General features: G+C 44.7%; 1 protein-coding gene across 6 annotated transcripts in view; it reads right to left on the bottom strand.

Moving 5' to 3' along the window:
* Nucleotides 1-280: 280 nt before the first annotated feature.
* The window catches only part of LOC122902781 (conserved oligomeric Golgi complex subunit 2-like), a 44,062-nt gene continuing 27,882 nt past the window's right edge, over nucleotides 281-16,460 (bottom strand). Inside the window, exons 7-9 of one of the 6 annotated variants that reach the window (XM_044242751.1) lie at nucleotides 15,857-16,036; nucleotides 14,087-14,214; nucleotides 281-399 (exon numbers count right to left, since the gene is read on the bottom strand). In XM_044242751.1, the coding sequence (XP_044098686.1) occupies nucleotides 342-399; nucleotides 14,087-14,214; nucleotides 15,857-16,036 (366 nt within the window). In that variant the 3' untranslated portion in view covers nucleotides 281-341. Of the gene's footprint in view, nucleotides 400-9,138; nucleotides 9,459-11,401; nucleotides 12,080-12,672; nucleotides 13,540-14,086; nucleotides 14,215-15,721; nucleotides 16,037-16,460 lie in introns of those variants that run through there. The other 5 variants (XM_044242752.1, XR_006383866.1, XR_006383864.1 and 2 more) reach the window with 5 other exon arrangements.

The raw sequence follows: 16,460 nt of genomic DNA on the forward strand, positions 1-16,460 counted from the left end.
CTGGGCCAAGGGAGGAGCTCGTTGTCTCAGGTTTCATGGAACAGGAGTAGAAAGATGACCCTTTCTTTCTGCCCAACCCTCCACTCAAGAGAGTCCTGTCATGAAAGCTGCATTTCAACAGCGAGTAGCTTCCTGGAGTGCTTCTCTTTTGCCCTAGGAAGGATTTTTCTTTCTAGTACAACCACCAAACTGTGCCTGTGCCTTTCAATTAAGAAAAAATTCTTATGCAGTGGTAATAAAAACATAGGAAAGCAACAAAGTATATGTGAATTTACTTGCCTTCTCTGCTTCCTCTGTGCACCTGTTCCACATGCCCATTTCCTCTACTTTTTCATGCTCTTTTACTTCTTCAATCCTTTCTCTAGAGTCCATGACAAGAGAATTTCTTGAAGCAGACTCCTGCTGGAAAGAAATTGAGAGCTGAAAGGAAGAGAACAATCATGCATGTCCAGAGCCATCCAATGCAGGAAATTTCCTGTGTAGGGAGTGCTCAGGGAAGAGTCAGCACTCCTGTGACCACTCCAGCATGGTGGGCCCAGCTCTTCTGACTCCCAGCCCTGCTACCTTGGCATTCAGGGTTACTCAACACATTATAATGTAGCTTGGCATTCAGAAACCAGCGCAGTACTAGGAAAGTGTGTGAGAGGGGTTGTAGGGAGATTTTATGAACGCTGAAGATCCAGTGACCTTAGCTGTCTGGATGAGACCAGGTCCTTCAGGGTGAGAGTCATGAAGGAAGGAATGGGGAAGAGTTATAAAAGAAGCTTATGACTAAAAGAGAGAATTAAAAAGAGACCAAAAGTGGTGCCTGGGTGGCTGAGTTGTTGGGCGTCTGCTTTCGGTTCAGGTCATAATCCCGGGGTCCTGGATTCCAGCCCTGCATTGGGCTGCCTGCTCAGTGGGAGGCCTGCTTCTCCTTCTCCCATTCCCTCTCTTGCTGTGTTTCTCTCTGTCAAATAAATAAAGTCTTAAAAAAGAGAGAGAGACCGAAAGAGGAAATAAATCATATGGAGATTGCTACTCTCCCTTTCTGAAAGTTGAGCTGGACTCAAAGCATCTGCCCAGGACACTGTCCAGGAGGGTGGAGGTATTCTCTCTGCACCATCCAACATGGTGGCCACTGGCACCTAGAGTTGACGGACACCTGAAAGAGGGCTCGATGACATAGAAGCGGCTTATCTGGCTGGTGGCTACCATGCTAAATAGCACAGCCCTAGAGTTCCAGAGATGAAAAAGATGCTCTGTTTTTCCTCGCATAATGGTTCACTGGCTTGGGCACATACACTGGTGTCCTGGAAACATTGAAAGAGGAAGGTCAACATTCAGGTCCTAGAAGAGGTCCCAGCAGATAGCCCACTTGAAAACAGAGGTGAAGAGCATGGTTCCTTGGAACCTGGATTAGATACAATCAAAGCAGGAAGACCCTTCACTGTCTTCAGAAGCCTACCCTTGTTGAGAGGCTGGGCAGACACCTGCTTTGTCTGGGGCCCAAGAGGCCTGAGCCAGTTACAAAGGGATCCTTTTCACACCTGAACCAGATTCCAGTTCAGGAGCATATTCACCTGACTTTGCCAGGGCTGAGCATGGGTGATGAGGATAGCGTGGTTGCTGCCCTTGCAAGGCTTGCTCATAGCCAGGATTCCTATTCCTATGAGTGTGAAGACCTGCAGGGGGAGAGTCTGGGGCTGAGAATTCCAAACCCTTTTAGAGAAACTCCAACAGATGTCCTCGAGGCCATAAAGGGAGCAGCAAGGACCACCTGAGCTCTAGGCTCTGCGCCCATCTCTGCTGGCCTTGCCCTGCACTGAAGACTGTGCCCTCCCTACTTCCACTCTACTAGAACATGTTACCAGAGCCGCCCTAGCTCTTGAAGCTGCCCTTCAGTGTGAATGCATTTCTGGGCCAATCTCTGGAGACCTGACTTCACTTCCCTGCCTCTCACCATCTCTTGTTAGTGAAATTGTTAAAGTCATGAAATAAAACACGTACCTGTCCTGTCACACAGGTAGTTGGAGAAGACAAGAGAACAGAAGGAAGCTTTACTGCAGTCTTGTAGGGAGACCCCCATATGGTGCTTATGCCACCAGCAACAACATATTTTGCCTCCTCCTCACTCAGAGGAGCACAAATATCGGTGAAGGGATGATCAGCCAGTCATGGCGGGGCTCAGGTGATGATGCTTTACTGAGTCTTCTAATGGTACTCTACAGAGTCTTCTGATCTTGAAACCTCAGGCCCTTCATCTATCCCCTTGTCTGATGTGCTGAGCGTCTTCTTCTGTCCTCAGAATTTTTTTTTCCTAGGCTCTGAGTGCTGCATTCACCCATGGAGCTTACCAGGTAGCTCTCTTGATCCTTAGAGCCTCCTTGTTGATGATACAGAAATGATAATCTGGAGGTTATGGATTTCTAGGATTTTCTGGAGTGAGTAATTGACATTTATCAATCTAATAGTCTTAGATTTTGTTTTGTGGAAGAAAATATTGACACTGACAGGGCAAACAAAGTCCATTCAAATGCAACATATGTCATAACATACATGACTGAATTGGAAAATTCAAACCATAATTTTTCTCATTTTATATTTGTATTTACTCAAAATGACAACCTAGGTTTGTTTCCTTCCAAAGGTCCACATGAGACAGCAAGAGTCCATTTTAACTGGTCAATTTGACAAGAACCTAAGTGATGCTTTCCTCTCCCATCTTCCTCCACCTTGGCAATATATAGCCTATTCTTTCCTCCTCTTTGGAAGGAAGCCAGGTGCCCACCTTAGTGCTCAGCCCCTGCTTCCCTATCTTTACAGTGTAGGGTCCTTTGGTTATCACACAGAAACCATGCCTGGCACAGGTGAGGAAGACAGATTTTCCAAAATGGAATGCCATTTCCACGTTTGGCAACATCATCTGAGGTGCCAATTGGGGAAATTTGGGATGAATTTTTCCCAAATCTACTTGAAGGCTCCCCCTTTCTCAGAGTCCTACCCAAGTTGGGTGTGGGGTTTGGCTGCCCCAGGGCCTGACCGCCACAGGAAGGAGCCCTGCTCCAGAACTCCAACTTTTGAGACTGTAGGAAAATTAACTCTGAAACTGCCTGTAATCAAAAGATTTTGGGAGTGAGGGAAGGGGAAACAGTGAAGCATCAGTGGAGGAAATACCCATTGGATGCTAAAAGTACTTACGTGCTGAGCAAGGATTGGGCCTGAAGTCTTGGGCCTGGCAAGCACTCCACACAGGAGGCTCTACAACATGGACTAAAGTTATAGTTGATGTCAAACTCATAGTAGAAATTTACAACCCTTTTCAGGCATTAGAGATGTGAGAGAAAGTGCATGGAGTTTGGAATCAAGGCACCAAACTTCAGTGCCCCATTTCTTATATGCTGGCCATGTGCGTACATTGTCCTCAAGCCTCTGTTACCTCACATAGCACACAAAGACCATAATGGCACCTTTTCTTTTCTCATGCTTGATCAAATGCCATGAAGGAAACCTAAAAGCCTGCTCAGAGGTGAGGTTTATTATTAGATGAAGTTATTATTGACTCAGTAACAGAGATTCTGAAGTATGGCTTTTGTTCATTTACAACCCTGTGAACATGTTCTTCAGTGGTGATGACACCCCCCCCACCAGGTTTATTGAGGTACCCTTTGGTGTACAATAAAGTCCAGGGGCCCAAGCAACACCAGGCTTCCCTTGAGAGAATGCACAGGGTCCAAGTGGATGCTCATTACTGACAATCCTTGTCTTGACCTCTGGGAATTACCTGCACAACTGGTAACATGAGTTAAAACATGAGTTAAAAATTTGTCATACCAGCATTTGTAGTAGCTTTCACAGTGATGACCCTGTGCCAGTGCTTAAGTGGTTCTTTAGTCCATTACAATTAGTGTCTTCAAATGTAACCTCCATTATTATTTAGGTATAATGAGGCCATTGCAAAGATATTGTTAGCCTCATGGATCTCAAGAGGACAGGGCACACCATGCTATGTGGGGAAGCCCAGGGTCAGGAGGCAGAGGGGGTCAAGGGAAAAATATACCAGGAAACTGTAGCAGGACAGTCTCTACACCCCAGAGTCTGCTGGAATTCTTCAAACTAGCCAATTCTAAGCCTTCTCACCTTGCCTTGCCCATTCTTTCCTATGGAAACCACATGTAAGGATTTTGCCTATACTTGCTCTTGTTCCTTGTCTCCTGAATGAGCCTGGTCCTTCCCTGTGTGGCTCTGTGTGGTGTTCCATGCTTCCTATTTCTAGGGATCTGCAAGTATTAACTTCTTTCTTCATGACAGTCCTTTCTGTGTCTACATGTCTTACCCTACTTGATGAAAACAAGTCCCAGGTACATTTTAAAACAGTGAAGAAGTCACTCATGTCAATAAGCAATAAAGTTCTCATATACGTAGTACCAATGTTCAAAGAAGTTTCAGGTCATTAACATTGTATGAGCATTAGAAATAGTTTCACAGGGATGCCTGGGTGGCTCAGAGGGTTAAAACCTCTGCCTTCGGCTTGGGTCATGATCCCAGGGTCCTGGGATGGAGTCCTCATCAGGCTCTCTGCTCAGCAGGAAGCCTGCTTTCCCCTCTCTCTCTGCCTGCCTCTCTGCCTACGTGTGTTCTCTGTCTGTCAAATAAATAAAAAAAAGAAAAAATAAAAAAAAGAAATAGATTCACAGTAGATCCCATATCAGATGTAATGAAAAATAAATTCATTGGAGGAAGTGTGAATTAGGATGCAGCACCATTTGTCAAATTATGGTTGGATCACAGCCACAGGTTGCATTCAGATGGAAAATTTGGTAAAGACTCAACAACAGCTTATTGGCTACATGGGATCTACAATAGAATATTTTATGTGTTGTTTTAATTATGATGTAAAAATTCTGAGCTATCTATATATATAACAAACTGTATCTACCTTACTTATAATAAACTGATATACTTCCAATTATATAACATATTTGTGAATATATAAAGTAAGTATTATAAGTAACAACATATTTTTATTGATCAATTTCTTTCTGGAGAGCTGGATATGGGACATTTTACTTGCATGTTGGTGTATAAACACTAATGGAAGTGCTGCAGACATTTACAAGCATGCTTCCACTCAGCTTGCCAGGATTCAGCTGCTGGGGCTTCAGCCATCTCTGTAGCTAAAAACTTTCACAATATCCAGCTGGGATCTAGTTGCTGGTCAAGAGATCAATGGGGGGCCCAGCAGTTCTAACTTGTTTTCCTTTCCAAAAGCAGAGAGACCAAGTTAAATGGTTAAAGCTTGCATATATAAAGCTTTTAGAACTTGATTTTAAAGACTCAAAGATAAATGCAATAAAACAGTCCATCACAGGAACTATTGCCTGTGTGATATAAAGCTACTTGTGCCAGAGTGGCTTTTGCAGACCTCAAACATTGGAAATACACTAAAAGCTCTATTTAATGCTCCCAGACAAGAGATCAATTGCTTCCAGGCTGGGATGGAGGGATTGTGATGTGGCCAAAATGTAGAAGAGGGCTCCTGCCCCAGCAGTCATCCACTTTGACTCTGGAAGTAAACTCTAATGCAGAAGTGGGTTAAAAGCTCTGAAAGGTCAGGAAATTGAAACCCTATGACTGGTATCAATCATATGACTGGGGCTTTCCTTGTTCCTTTTCTCAGTGTCCTCAAGTGGCTCCCTTAGCAAGAGCCCACATGGCCTTGTGGTAACAGATCCTACTTTTCTAGGATATGCCAGGAGAGACTGAGTGAAAAGGAAAGCTGGCAAGGAAATAATAGTTCCTATAAACAATTCACAGTGGAGAGAGCTTGTAATCTGTCTCCATAGAAGGTCCCCTCACCAGCTGTCAGGGTGAGCAAAATCAGGGGTGTGAAAGGGCTAATCCCTGGGATGGGGCACCTCTGACATTCTGGCCAAGGAAGGCTTTCTCTATGTGATTTCCTCAATGGCATGAGGGAGACAAGACATGTGACACATTTATGTCAAGTTTCCAACCAAGAGCCCAGGATCCTCTTTTGTGTCCTTGGAAGTGTCACTTTTTAATGAGCTCTCTGGACACCTGGGGAGCTATTTATATGGAAAACACCTTTTATCCTCACATTCTCCATGCATTGCAGATGAAGCTGTTGACTTACTTTTCTCAATTACTGGATGACAATTTATGTCCTTTTCTGAGTTAGATAGGTAAAGGTTTCTCAGGGAGAGAGAAAGGGTGGTAGGTAGATGATAAATTCATAGATCCATAGATAGAATGATAGATGGATGATAGAGAAATAAAAATGGTTAACTTTTTTTTTTATTTATAGTCAGGAATTATTAGAAGGATCCAGTTTTCTACTTGAGAGTTAAATGAGTATTCGTTTCTTACATATTCATACTAATAATGAAAACATTTTGCTTTTCCTTTTGACCCCAATTGTAACCTCTCAAGTGTGGGACAGTCCTCTCGGTTCAATTTCCTAAGTGCAGCCATTGGAAGTAAGACATGTCCCTTTTTCTCTGCCTATGTTTTTCAGCATACTTTTTATTGGTATAATAAAAAGCATTTTGTAAATATTCTACACATAGTATAAACCTATTTATCAGGTTCTGAGGATAAGTTTTCAAAGTTCATCAGTTGTCTCCAGAATAATTGAGCTGCAATAAAAGATACTGCTCAGAATGCACTGGAAACCATTTAAAGACAACTTTGCTATCAAAAATCATGATTGCCTAGAAATATTTATGTCTCAAAATATTAGTAATTATTTTTTTCCGGAACCATAGTCCAAATCAACCCTTTACTGACCCGACCTGACTTTTTCCCCAAGAGGACATATAAATGATCCACAGATAGTAATTCCACAAGTCATAAAATATCGATATCTTGATCAATTAGATATTAATTCAGACTGTATTATCTATTCCAGAGCCCTTTTCTTGCTCCCATTTTATTTTTATTTGTTCACTGGAATAATTTGTAATATTCTCCTTGTTTTCAGTCCTCTGATTTCTAATTGTGGTAACTGTCAAAACAGGGCTGATGATTATCTAAGAGCTAATGTAGCTGGCAGATCAGAGGAGAAACACCTGACTCACAATCATTGTGCAATGCATCGGAAGATGCGCCCTTCCGTCCCTTTTATTTTTTGCAAATTCAGATTGATTTCAGATTTCAGATTGAGGCTGGATGCTTGCTTCATGGACCTGTCTTGAAAGCATAAGCAGTACTACAGTTGTATTGTGGAGGCTGAGAAAAATTAAGGCCATCCCACGTCAGGTTTAGCCTTAGCATAAGTACAGCCATCTCAGACCCCTGTGCCCAAGGGCTGAACTTTCCCCTACTTTACTTTAGTTTCAGGAAGCCCCACCCTACTTTAGTTCCAGAGACCCCAACCCTATTTTAGTTCCAGGAAGCCCCACCCTACTTTAGTTCTAAGGACCCCCACCCTACTTTAGTAAGCCCCACCCTACTTTAATTCCAGAGACCTCCCCACCCTCCTTTAGTTCCAGGAAGCCCCTTCCTACTTTAGTTCTAAGGACCCCCACCCTGCTTTAATAACAAGAAGCCCCACCCTGCTTTAGTTCCAAAGACCCCCACCCTGCTTTGGTTCAGAGACCGCCACCCTGCTTTAGTAATAGGAACCCATAAATACCCCTGCCTTAACTAAGCTTGGGGTCCAAGTCCCTACTCTGCTGTGTCGGGTATACTTGGGCCCAAGTTTTAAGCTTGTTGAATAAACCCTCGTGTGATTGCATCGGTGTCGGCTCCTTGGTGGTCTCTCTGACATGAAAACTCAGGTACAACAGTATAAGTTATGTTATTAACTTAGCTTCCTGTTTTTTTTTTTTTTCTTAAATATTCCTTACTTATGTCTTATGCCCCATGTATGATTAATCATTACCCCTGGTTTTTCCACTCTCTACTCCTTTTTTGCACATTGAATATAGAAACCTGATGGCAATCAGGTGGTAACATCTGTCTCAAAATTATGTGATTCACCCCATCATACCAGATCCTGGATGGCACCTTGTTTGGAAGAATACACATATTTGGGTGGTTTCAAGATTCCCGCCACCCAAGGCTTCAAAAACTCATTCACCTCCTCTTGTGTATTCACCTCCTTCTCCAGTCACTATGTATGTGTGTGTGTGTGTGTGTGTGTGTGTGTGTGTGTCCAGGTCTGAAAAAAGAAAAAATCCAGAGGGTGTGAGACACATTGTCACAGGCTGGTTTTAAGAAACTGAAATAGAGCTGCACCTGCTCTGATACAGGCCCTACTCTGCCCGAGCCTCCTCACTAGCTGCTGGGGCTCTGCTGAAGGGCTAAAGGATTGCAAAACCAGGCCCCAAGGCAAAAGTGGACCTGGCAGGCCTTCCACCTGGCAGAGGAAGGAAGCCCCGCTGTGGGAGGCCCAGTTTCAGGAAGATGTGCCTTCCTGGAGCTTTCATATTTCTTTTCTTGAAACCAGAAACAGTGGGATTTCTGTGGAAATTAGAGAGCTGAAAGAGAATTTGTGTTTTTAGGGCTTAACAAACAAACCCTTCATCCCTTCTCATTTAGGCTGTGAGCTGACAAAAGGTGATCTTTCAGAGAATTCCACACCAGGTCATTTAGCAATCAGGGGCAAAAAGATCTGATTTGAAAGACAATAAAATAAAACAGCTTGCCGAGCATGTTTGGGGGCACACACGCATGTGTGCACACGTGAAACTCACCCCCTCTATTTACTGAGCTCCCTCTGCTTCAAACACGGAGTTCCCATTATTTTGGAATGCTGACGATCCAAAGGGAGAGCACGTGGAGAACGTTGCACAGTGAGCAGGGCTAGTTTGGAGTGATACGTGGCATTAGGGTGAGAACTCCCTGGCGCCCTCCGTTGGGGGCCCCGAGCTCCCTCCGCACCCAATCCTCTGTGAGCAGCCGTGGCCTCCTCCCTTCAACTCCAGGCACAGTGAGCAGGGCTAGTTTGGAGTGATACGTGGCATTAGGGTGAGAACTCCCTGGCGCCCTCCGTTGGGGGCCCCGAGCTCCCTCCGCACCCAATCCTCTGTGAGCAGCCGTGGCCTCCTCCCTTCAACTCCAGGCAGAGAGAGAGAGAGAGAGAGAGAGAGAGAGAGAGAGAGTGTGTGTGTGTGTGTGTGTGTGTGTGTGTGTACACGTTAGCGCAGGGAGAACATAGATTACTTCTTGTCCCATTTGCCCCATCCGTAGGCGAGCACTTTGTACATTGTTCATTTCTAAGTTTTAGGAAGTTGGCCTCTGTGTATTTTGACCCTTTGCACCCTTTCTTCAGCAATTTGGAAAGGCATCCTCCCAAGCTTGGGGTGCTGGGCCCTGTCGAGGCTCTGTGTAAGAGAACCAACCAACTCACCGTCAGCGATCACAGAGAGCGGTTGCACCTGCTTCCTACACATCTCTGGGACCATTATCTTTTCTCGAATCATCTCAAAAACGGCTTCAACTCTCCATCCTCGTCTCTGTAAGTGACACGATAGTTTATAGACCCAGCAACCCTCTCCTCCATTGAAATTCTAGACGTGTGATGTGCCGCATATCCCCTGAGATGTGGAGGGACAGGCCAGGTGGTGGAGGTTCCAGGAGGACGCGGGTGGCAGATATTTTTGTATGTGAGATACGCAATATGACTCACCAAGAAGTGTGCTGGAATAAATACATTTTACAGCAGAAGCATGCAATACTGTAGCTTTTAAATGTACAGCCCTCCCACTCTAAAATATCTGAACCCATGGTAGGGGAAACACCGGGTAGGAACGCGGCCTGGACAGGGCTTGGCTTGTTGGTGAGATCACTGATGGTGTTAGGGTACAGAATCGACCACCCCCCAATTAGACAGAGAACACTCTCAATAATGCAAGTCACACAGCAAGGTTTATTTCCAGCTAGCTGGGGTCCAAGTATCCGCCGGGCGCAGCGGGTTTCAACAAGGACCCCGAGCACTCAAAGCCAAGGGTTTATATAGCATTTTCAAGGCACTTCTTCATGGCTACATATATGTCTTGCGCCCCACTTTGACAGTTTAACTTTGTTTAAACTTTCGCAACCCCAGCACCATCCTGGCGCCATCCTGGCAGTTACGTGAGATTTAAGTTTAGAAGAAATTTCATTTTATTTACATTTCCTTCTGCCTCAGCCTCCTTCAGTTTTATGGTGGGGAGGGCGACCTTAGGCCTTGAGGAACTGAGCCATTTGTCTCCGGAAATTGGGCCATTGAAAAGATAGCCCTTTTTGTTGTAAATCACCAGGACATTTGCAAACCAAGGGAGACTCCTGTCTTGCAGGATTGTAATCTCTGCATGTTAACCATTTGTGTTCTTTAACATCTGGTCCCGTGGCGCCATCGCCTAACCTCCCTGGTGGTATAAGATTAAGTTGTTTCTTGGGTTTTAGCTACTTTCTCTTATCTCAAGTTACGTGCGCCTGTGGGCTGGTTAGGGATGCTCAGTAAAATGGTTTCCCATCAGGATGGCCATTCTTAAGCTAACCCACTCTTACAGTGCAAGGTGCCCGCTTTTGCTTTGTCAAGATGGCTGTTCTTTGGAAGAGATTATGCTGAATGAAATAAGTCAAGTGGAGAGAGTCAATTATCATATGGTTTCACTTATTTGTGGAGCATAACAAAAAGCATTGAGGACATGGGGAGTTAGAGAGAAGGGGGTAGGGGTAAATTGGAAGGGGAGGTGAATCATGAGAGACTATGGACTCTGAAAAACAATCTGAGGGGTTTGAAGTGGTGGGGGGCGGTTGGAGGTCGGAGTACCAGGTGGTGGGTATTATAGAGGGCACGGCTTGCATGGAGCACTGGGTGTGGTGAAAAAATAATGAATACTGTTTTTCTGAAAATAAATAAATTGGGGAAAAAAAAAAAAAAGATAGAGTCTGAAGTTTTTGTTCTTTAAAAAAAGCCTTCATGGGGCGCCTGGGTGGCTCAGTGGGCTAAAGCCTTTTGCCTTCAGTCCAGGTCATGATCCCAGGGTCCTGGGATCAAGCCCCGCATCGGGTTCTTTGTTCAGTGGGGAGCCTGCTTCCCCCTCTCTCTGCCTGCCTCTCTGCCTACTTGTGATCTCTGTCTGTCAAATAAATAAAATCTTAAAAAAAAGCCTTCATATTTTATTAAAAATTTTAGATGTCCGAATTCAAAAGGTTAACAATATAGTACAATAATAATAATATATCATCTAATAATAATATAATAATAATAATTTCTCCTGCATAGTCACTGCGGCACACTAGTAAAATGAGATGTTTCTTTTCTTTTTTTTCTTTTTTAAAGATTTTATTTATTTTATTTATTTGACAGACAGAGATCACAAGTAGGCAGAGAGGCAGGCAGAGAGAGAAGGAGGGAACTGGGCTCCCCACTGAGCAGAGAGCCCGACGTGGGGCTCAATCCCAAGAGCCTGAGATGACCCAAGCCAAAGGCAGAAGCTTAACCCACTGAGCCACCCAGGCGCCCCGAGATGTTTATTTTCATTTGGGATTATGGAGGGGCAAGGTGTTTTTGGCTCTCCTGCTGAAGTAGGGACTCCTGTCAGTATTGTCTCCACTTTTTTCCCTAATAGTAGCTCTGGAAGATGAAGACGTCCCTCCATCTCCCAGACATGAGGGTTTGACCAGGACATGGGATGGTATAAGCTCATTGACATAGTCTCATGAACTAAGCCCTGGTTTATTGGTCACAGTCGTTCTCCAAGTATTTTCAGGAGTAAACTTCAGGTGTTGCCCTTACTCTAATTTTTCTGAGATTTCTGACTGCAATCGCTACTTCCTGCAGTCACTCGAGGAGAAAGGAGGCCATGTGGCAGCGCAATAGTGTGTTTTTCCTTCAAGATGACAAAATCACTCTTGATTTCTGTACGCATCTCGGATTTTCATATACGAATACAGATTTTGGTGTCTACCCTGAGGTGATGATAGGTACGGTGTGAGGTACACTTGTATTCTCATGACACGTCACCTGGGTTACCCAGAACTTTCTGGGCCTGGCAGAAAGGCAGAAACTTGGGTGAATTCCTCATTGCTCCAGCAGGCTGTCAGCCCTCAAAGGCCTTCTGGATGTGTTTGTGCATCGCGGTGTCTGCTGTGTAAGATACAGAAAGAGCACAGTAGTTCAGGGGGAAAATATTTAGGAACACATTTTCCAGGAGGAACCAGGATTCAGTTTGGGTGATTCTTGACCATTTTTCATCTTCTGACGACTGAAAGTGGTAGTTAGTCTACAGTCATGGTTTTAACATGCGCTTCGAATGTAATGTTAGTTTCCATCAACATAAAACTGTAAGAACTGTCTTCCTAAAGGGCATTCGTGTAAGGCCCGTTATTTTCCAGCTTGATTAATGAAAACAAAATTTTTCTGTAATGCTTTCTTCCTACTCTGTATTAGTTTTCAGGGCTGGATTCAAAGTGATTTATTGTGGATGGGGTTATACCTGCTCGTGGAATTTTTTTCTGTTCCTGGGTTTTTAAAGGTGGCAGAGTCGACTTTCTGATTTTAATTAATCTTCACTAGATGAAGAATTCGCAAATAGGGCTTTTTCTTGAAATAATCATAGCCTGGGGGCGCTTGGGTGGCTCAGTGGGTTAAGCCTCTGCCTTTGGCTCAGGTCATGATCTCAGGGTCCTGGGATCAAGTCCCACATCGGGCTCCCTGCTCAGTGGGGAGCCTGCTTCACTCTTTGCCTCCCCCTCTGCTTATGCTTTCTCTAATAAGTAAATAAATAAATAACCTTAAAAAAAAAAGAAGTTGTATTTGACTGGAGCTTCATGTGGAGTGACAGATCAACAGAAAGACAAAGGGATATGAGACAGTCAGGAAGCAATGAAGGAAAACACAGAGGCACACAGTACAGACAGATGTTCCTCAGCTTATGACGGCCTCGGCTCCTAATAAACCCATTGTTCAGCTGGAAATCTCTTTAGTTGAAAATGCATGGAAAACACCTAAGCGACTGAACATCAGAGCTTAGCCCCACCAAACTTAAATGTGTTGAGAACACTTACAGTATTGCACAGTTGGGCAAAATCCTCTAACACAAAGCCTATTTCACAATAAAGTGTCTGGTATCTCATGTAATTTACCGAACACTGCACTGAAAGCCAGAACAGGACGGTTCAAGTGTGTTGGTTGCTGACCCTCGTGATCACGTGGTTTGCCTGGGGGCTGTGCTCGCTGCCCCTGCCCAGCATTACAAAAGAGGACCCTACTGTAGATCGCCAGTCTGGGAAAAGATCCGAACTAAATGCATATCACTTCTGCACTATTATAAAAAGTCAAAAAACCATAAACTGAACCAATGTGAAGTCAGGGATCTTCTGTACCAGGTGTGTTAGGGAAGGTCAAGCGCTCCTGTCTGGCCAGGAACCGTAGTGGTATGGGGGAAAGTTCCACAGTAGAAAGTTCTACAGAGGAGAACCACTAGGACTCAAGCACCAAGGGTCACAGGTTGCGCCAGAAAGACTGGATGCTCCTCTGTGGGCGATGAGAAGCCACGAGCGACTCAGGAAGGCTGCAGAGCTCTGGGCAGGTGGGACAGCTGAGGGCTGCAATGAAGAGGGACAGGTGGAGCTGGGAGACCAGGTGGGTAGAGCCCGCTACCCTCGAACAAAAGGCGACAAAGGTCTGGACTGGGATGACGGAGATGGTGGAAGGTAATGGGATATTCATGAAACAGAACTGGAAAGCCATGGAAATGAAATAAGAGAGGGAGGGAAAACCGAACATGACTTTAATTGCCATCAGTATAAAACGTGTTGAATTAAACTGAATTGGTATTCCTAGACCGATGATGACATCACAATAGTGGAAGGAAACCAATTTTGATTTTGAACCTGGGTAAGGAGAAAGTATAGACAAGAGAAAAGCAGAGGCTCTGGAGTCACACAAATGTCACCGTTGAGATTCGTCCCCACTCTTCATTCCCTTCCCTGTAAACCCAGGCAAGCGACACCTGCCTCACAGCACTGGTAACAAATAGGGAAGAGCACACATTCCCGGGTCAGACAGGACAGCCAGGGATCAGCGGCACATGAGGAGGTGACAGGTGGTCACTAAACTGAGCTCAGGCGCATACACAGCAGTTTACGTCACCTTGAGATGGCTCCTCCTGTGACCTCTTGAAGAAGGCGGCAGTGGTGAGGAAGGAACTCCAGTAGCTTATTAGCATACATGATCTTCAGGCCGTCCGGATGAGACTCAACGATCTGTTCTACAATCACCTAGCAGAAGGAAGAGCGTTTTATTTTTATTTATTTATTTGTTTGTTTGTTTGTTTGTTTAAAGCACCTAAAAGAGAAGTATGAACTATACACTACAGAGAAAAGAATCGAGTAAACCTTAAAAATGCACTTCGTCCTTCCTCCTCCCCACTCAGTATGCTTTCTAAACAGGAGGTAAGTAACAGCGGCACGAAAATATAGGTCCCGGGATTTGGGAATACTGCTCCAACCCTGGGGGACACAGAGGCTGGGGGACAGAGACTGGCCTGAAGCTAAAACTTCACACACACTCATCTGCTTCCCTTCTAAGCTTAAAAGCGAAATACTGTATCTCCAGACAACAGCTCTGTACCATCTTCACCCTGGCCTTATCCTCTACCGTCTCCAGAACAGGGAAAGGGCTGAGATGGAAAGTGATGGAAGAAAACACATCTTATTTTGCTTTAGTATTTTATTTTTTGTGGTGAGGCTGAGTTGCAGGAGGTGAATGACAAGCATACAAACTTAAAATACAAACGTGGCCACAGTTCATTTAACGACACGGAAATGTAAAGTACTTCCCTAATTTAGCATATTAGATTCAGTTCAATGAAAAGGGCATAAATTAAATAACTAAAATATTTTCATTTAGTGACAAAGAATAATGCGATCTTTTTCACCCCCACAGAGAGAGCTATGAACTATAATAGGATACATACAAAGAAATGATAGGTCATTTACTTTTAGTAGTCCTAATGAAGCTGAGAAGATTACTGAAAATAATCCTTCAATTTCACTTCTATCAATGGGATACTGTCCCGTTTTAAAACTGGAAGCCTTTCATCCTGAAGTCATGGTGGGTAGCTTTATACTTACTGGACAGAAAGAACACTCGCACTGGCAGGTGACTGGAAGAAAGCCCTCAAATGCTGAGACTGGCTTCATGACTTCTGTCAGCCTAAACTAGATGAAACCGACGCTCTCTAAGTGGGAAGCTGCTGATTGCTGGCGGCCTCACACGGTGCAGCCCGTACTCCGGCCGCTCAGAGGCAGGATACACTGACTCCCTGTATTTAACTGTATCCTCATAGGTCAAGAACACTGGGTAACCAAGTTCCGGACTTAAGGTACTACCCCGCTAACTCGCCCATAAAAGCCCTTTATCTTTGAATATTCCCTCCCTCCCACCTTCCTAGCCTGGCAAACTCCCCCATGGTCTTCAAGACTTAGGCCACATCAATTCTGCGAAGACGCCTCCCCTCACGGACTTTCCCTGCGCACAGAGCTGTCTTCCAGCTCCTCCAGTGAGCACGGGCGCCTTGGTGGGGTCACGCTTTTTGGCAACTTCATTAACGTATAACTTACGGAAATGGGAATTGACCTGAAAATGTTCTGATCCGTATCTTCTTCCTAGGCAAGTCCCTCACCCCTACTAAATTAAGATGATCCCTGAGCTATGGCATCACTGGAAGAGACCAGAGTGCATGCCTGATTCCTGCCATGCTGATGGGCACCAAGCGGGACCAACCTTTTCTTACAACCAGAAGAGCAGGAACTAGGAGCATCTTCAAGGAAGAGCCCTGAGCTCTCTCACACCCAGTCAAGAATCGAAGCCAGAGTAGATGCTCTGTGTTTGCGGAATGAGGTGCATGGGGGCACAAACCTCATCCATGTATGGTTTCACCAGTTCCTGACCGACTAACGCCTCTGCATCCTGTGTCTTGTCAGTTGTAGCGTAGGTCTGTAGGCAGTGCCGTATGATGTCCACATTGGAAGTCTGAAGCCCTTCTAGCAGCAGGCCTTCCAGGGACTGCTGCAGCATGGCCGTAATGCCGGCTATACGCTGCAAGAACAGAGAGACCAGGAAAGAAGGTCCAGGCACAACAGTTTCTAAAAACTCAAATATATGTGTATAATTTATATACATATGTGTTATATATATAAAGCGAGCCTCTAATTCTACCAGAATATACGTAAGACTAAAATCCCAATATTTCCTAGAGAATAACAATGTATCTCTTCTCCCCATGATTGCTTGCTTGCTTGCTTTCTCTTTTTTTAAAGGTTTGTATTTATTTATTTGTCAAGAGAGAGCACAAGCACACAAGGAGGCACAGGCAGAAAGAGAAGCAGGCTTCCTGCCAAGCAAGGAGCCCAAGGTGGGACTCGATCCCAGGACCCTGGGATCATGACCTAAGCCAGAGGCAGTGGTTTAACCGACTGAGCCACTGAGGCGTTCCCTCCCTATGATTTCTTTGAAAGTAAGT

Source organism: Neovison vison, chromosome 3 (assembly GCF_020171115.1).
Source record: "Neovison vison isolate M4711 chromosome 3, ASM_NN_V1, whole genome shotgun sequence".
NCBI lineage: Eukaryota > Metazoa > Chordata > Mammalia > Carnivora > Mustelidae > Neogale > Neogale vison.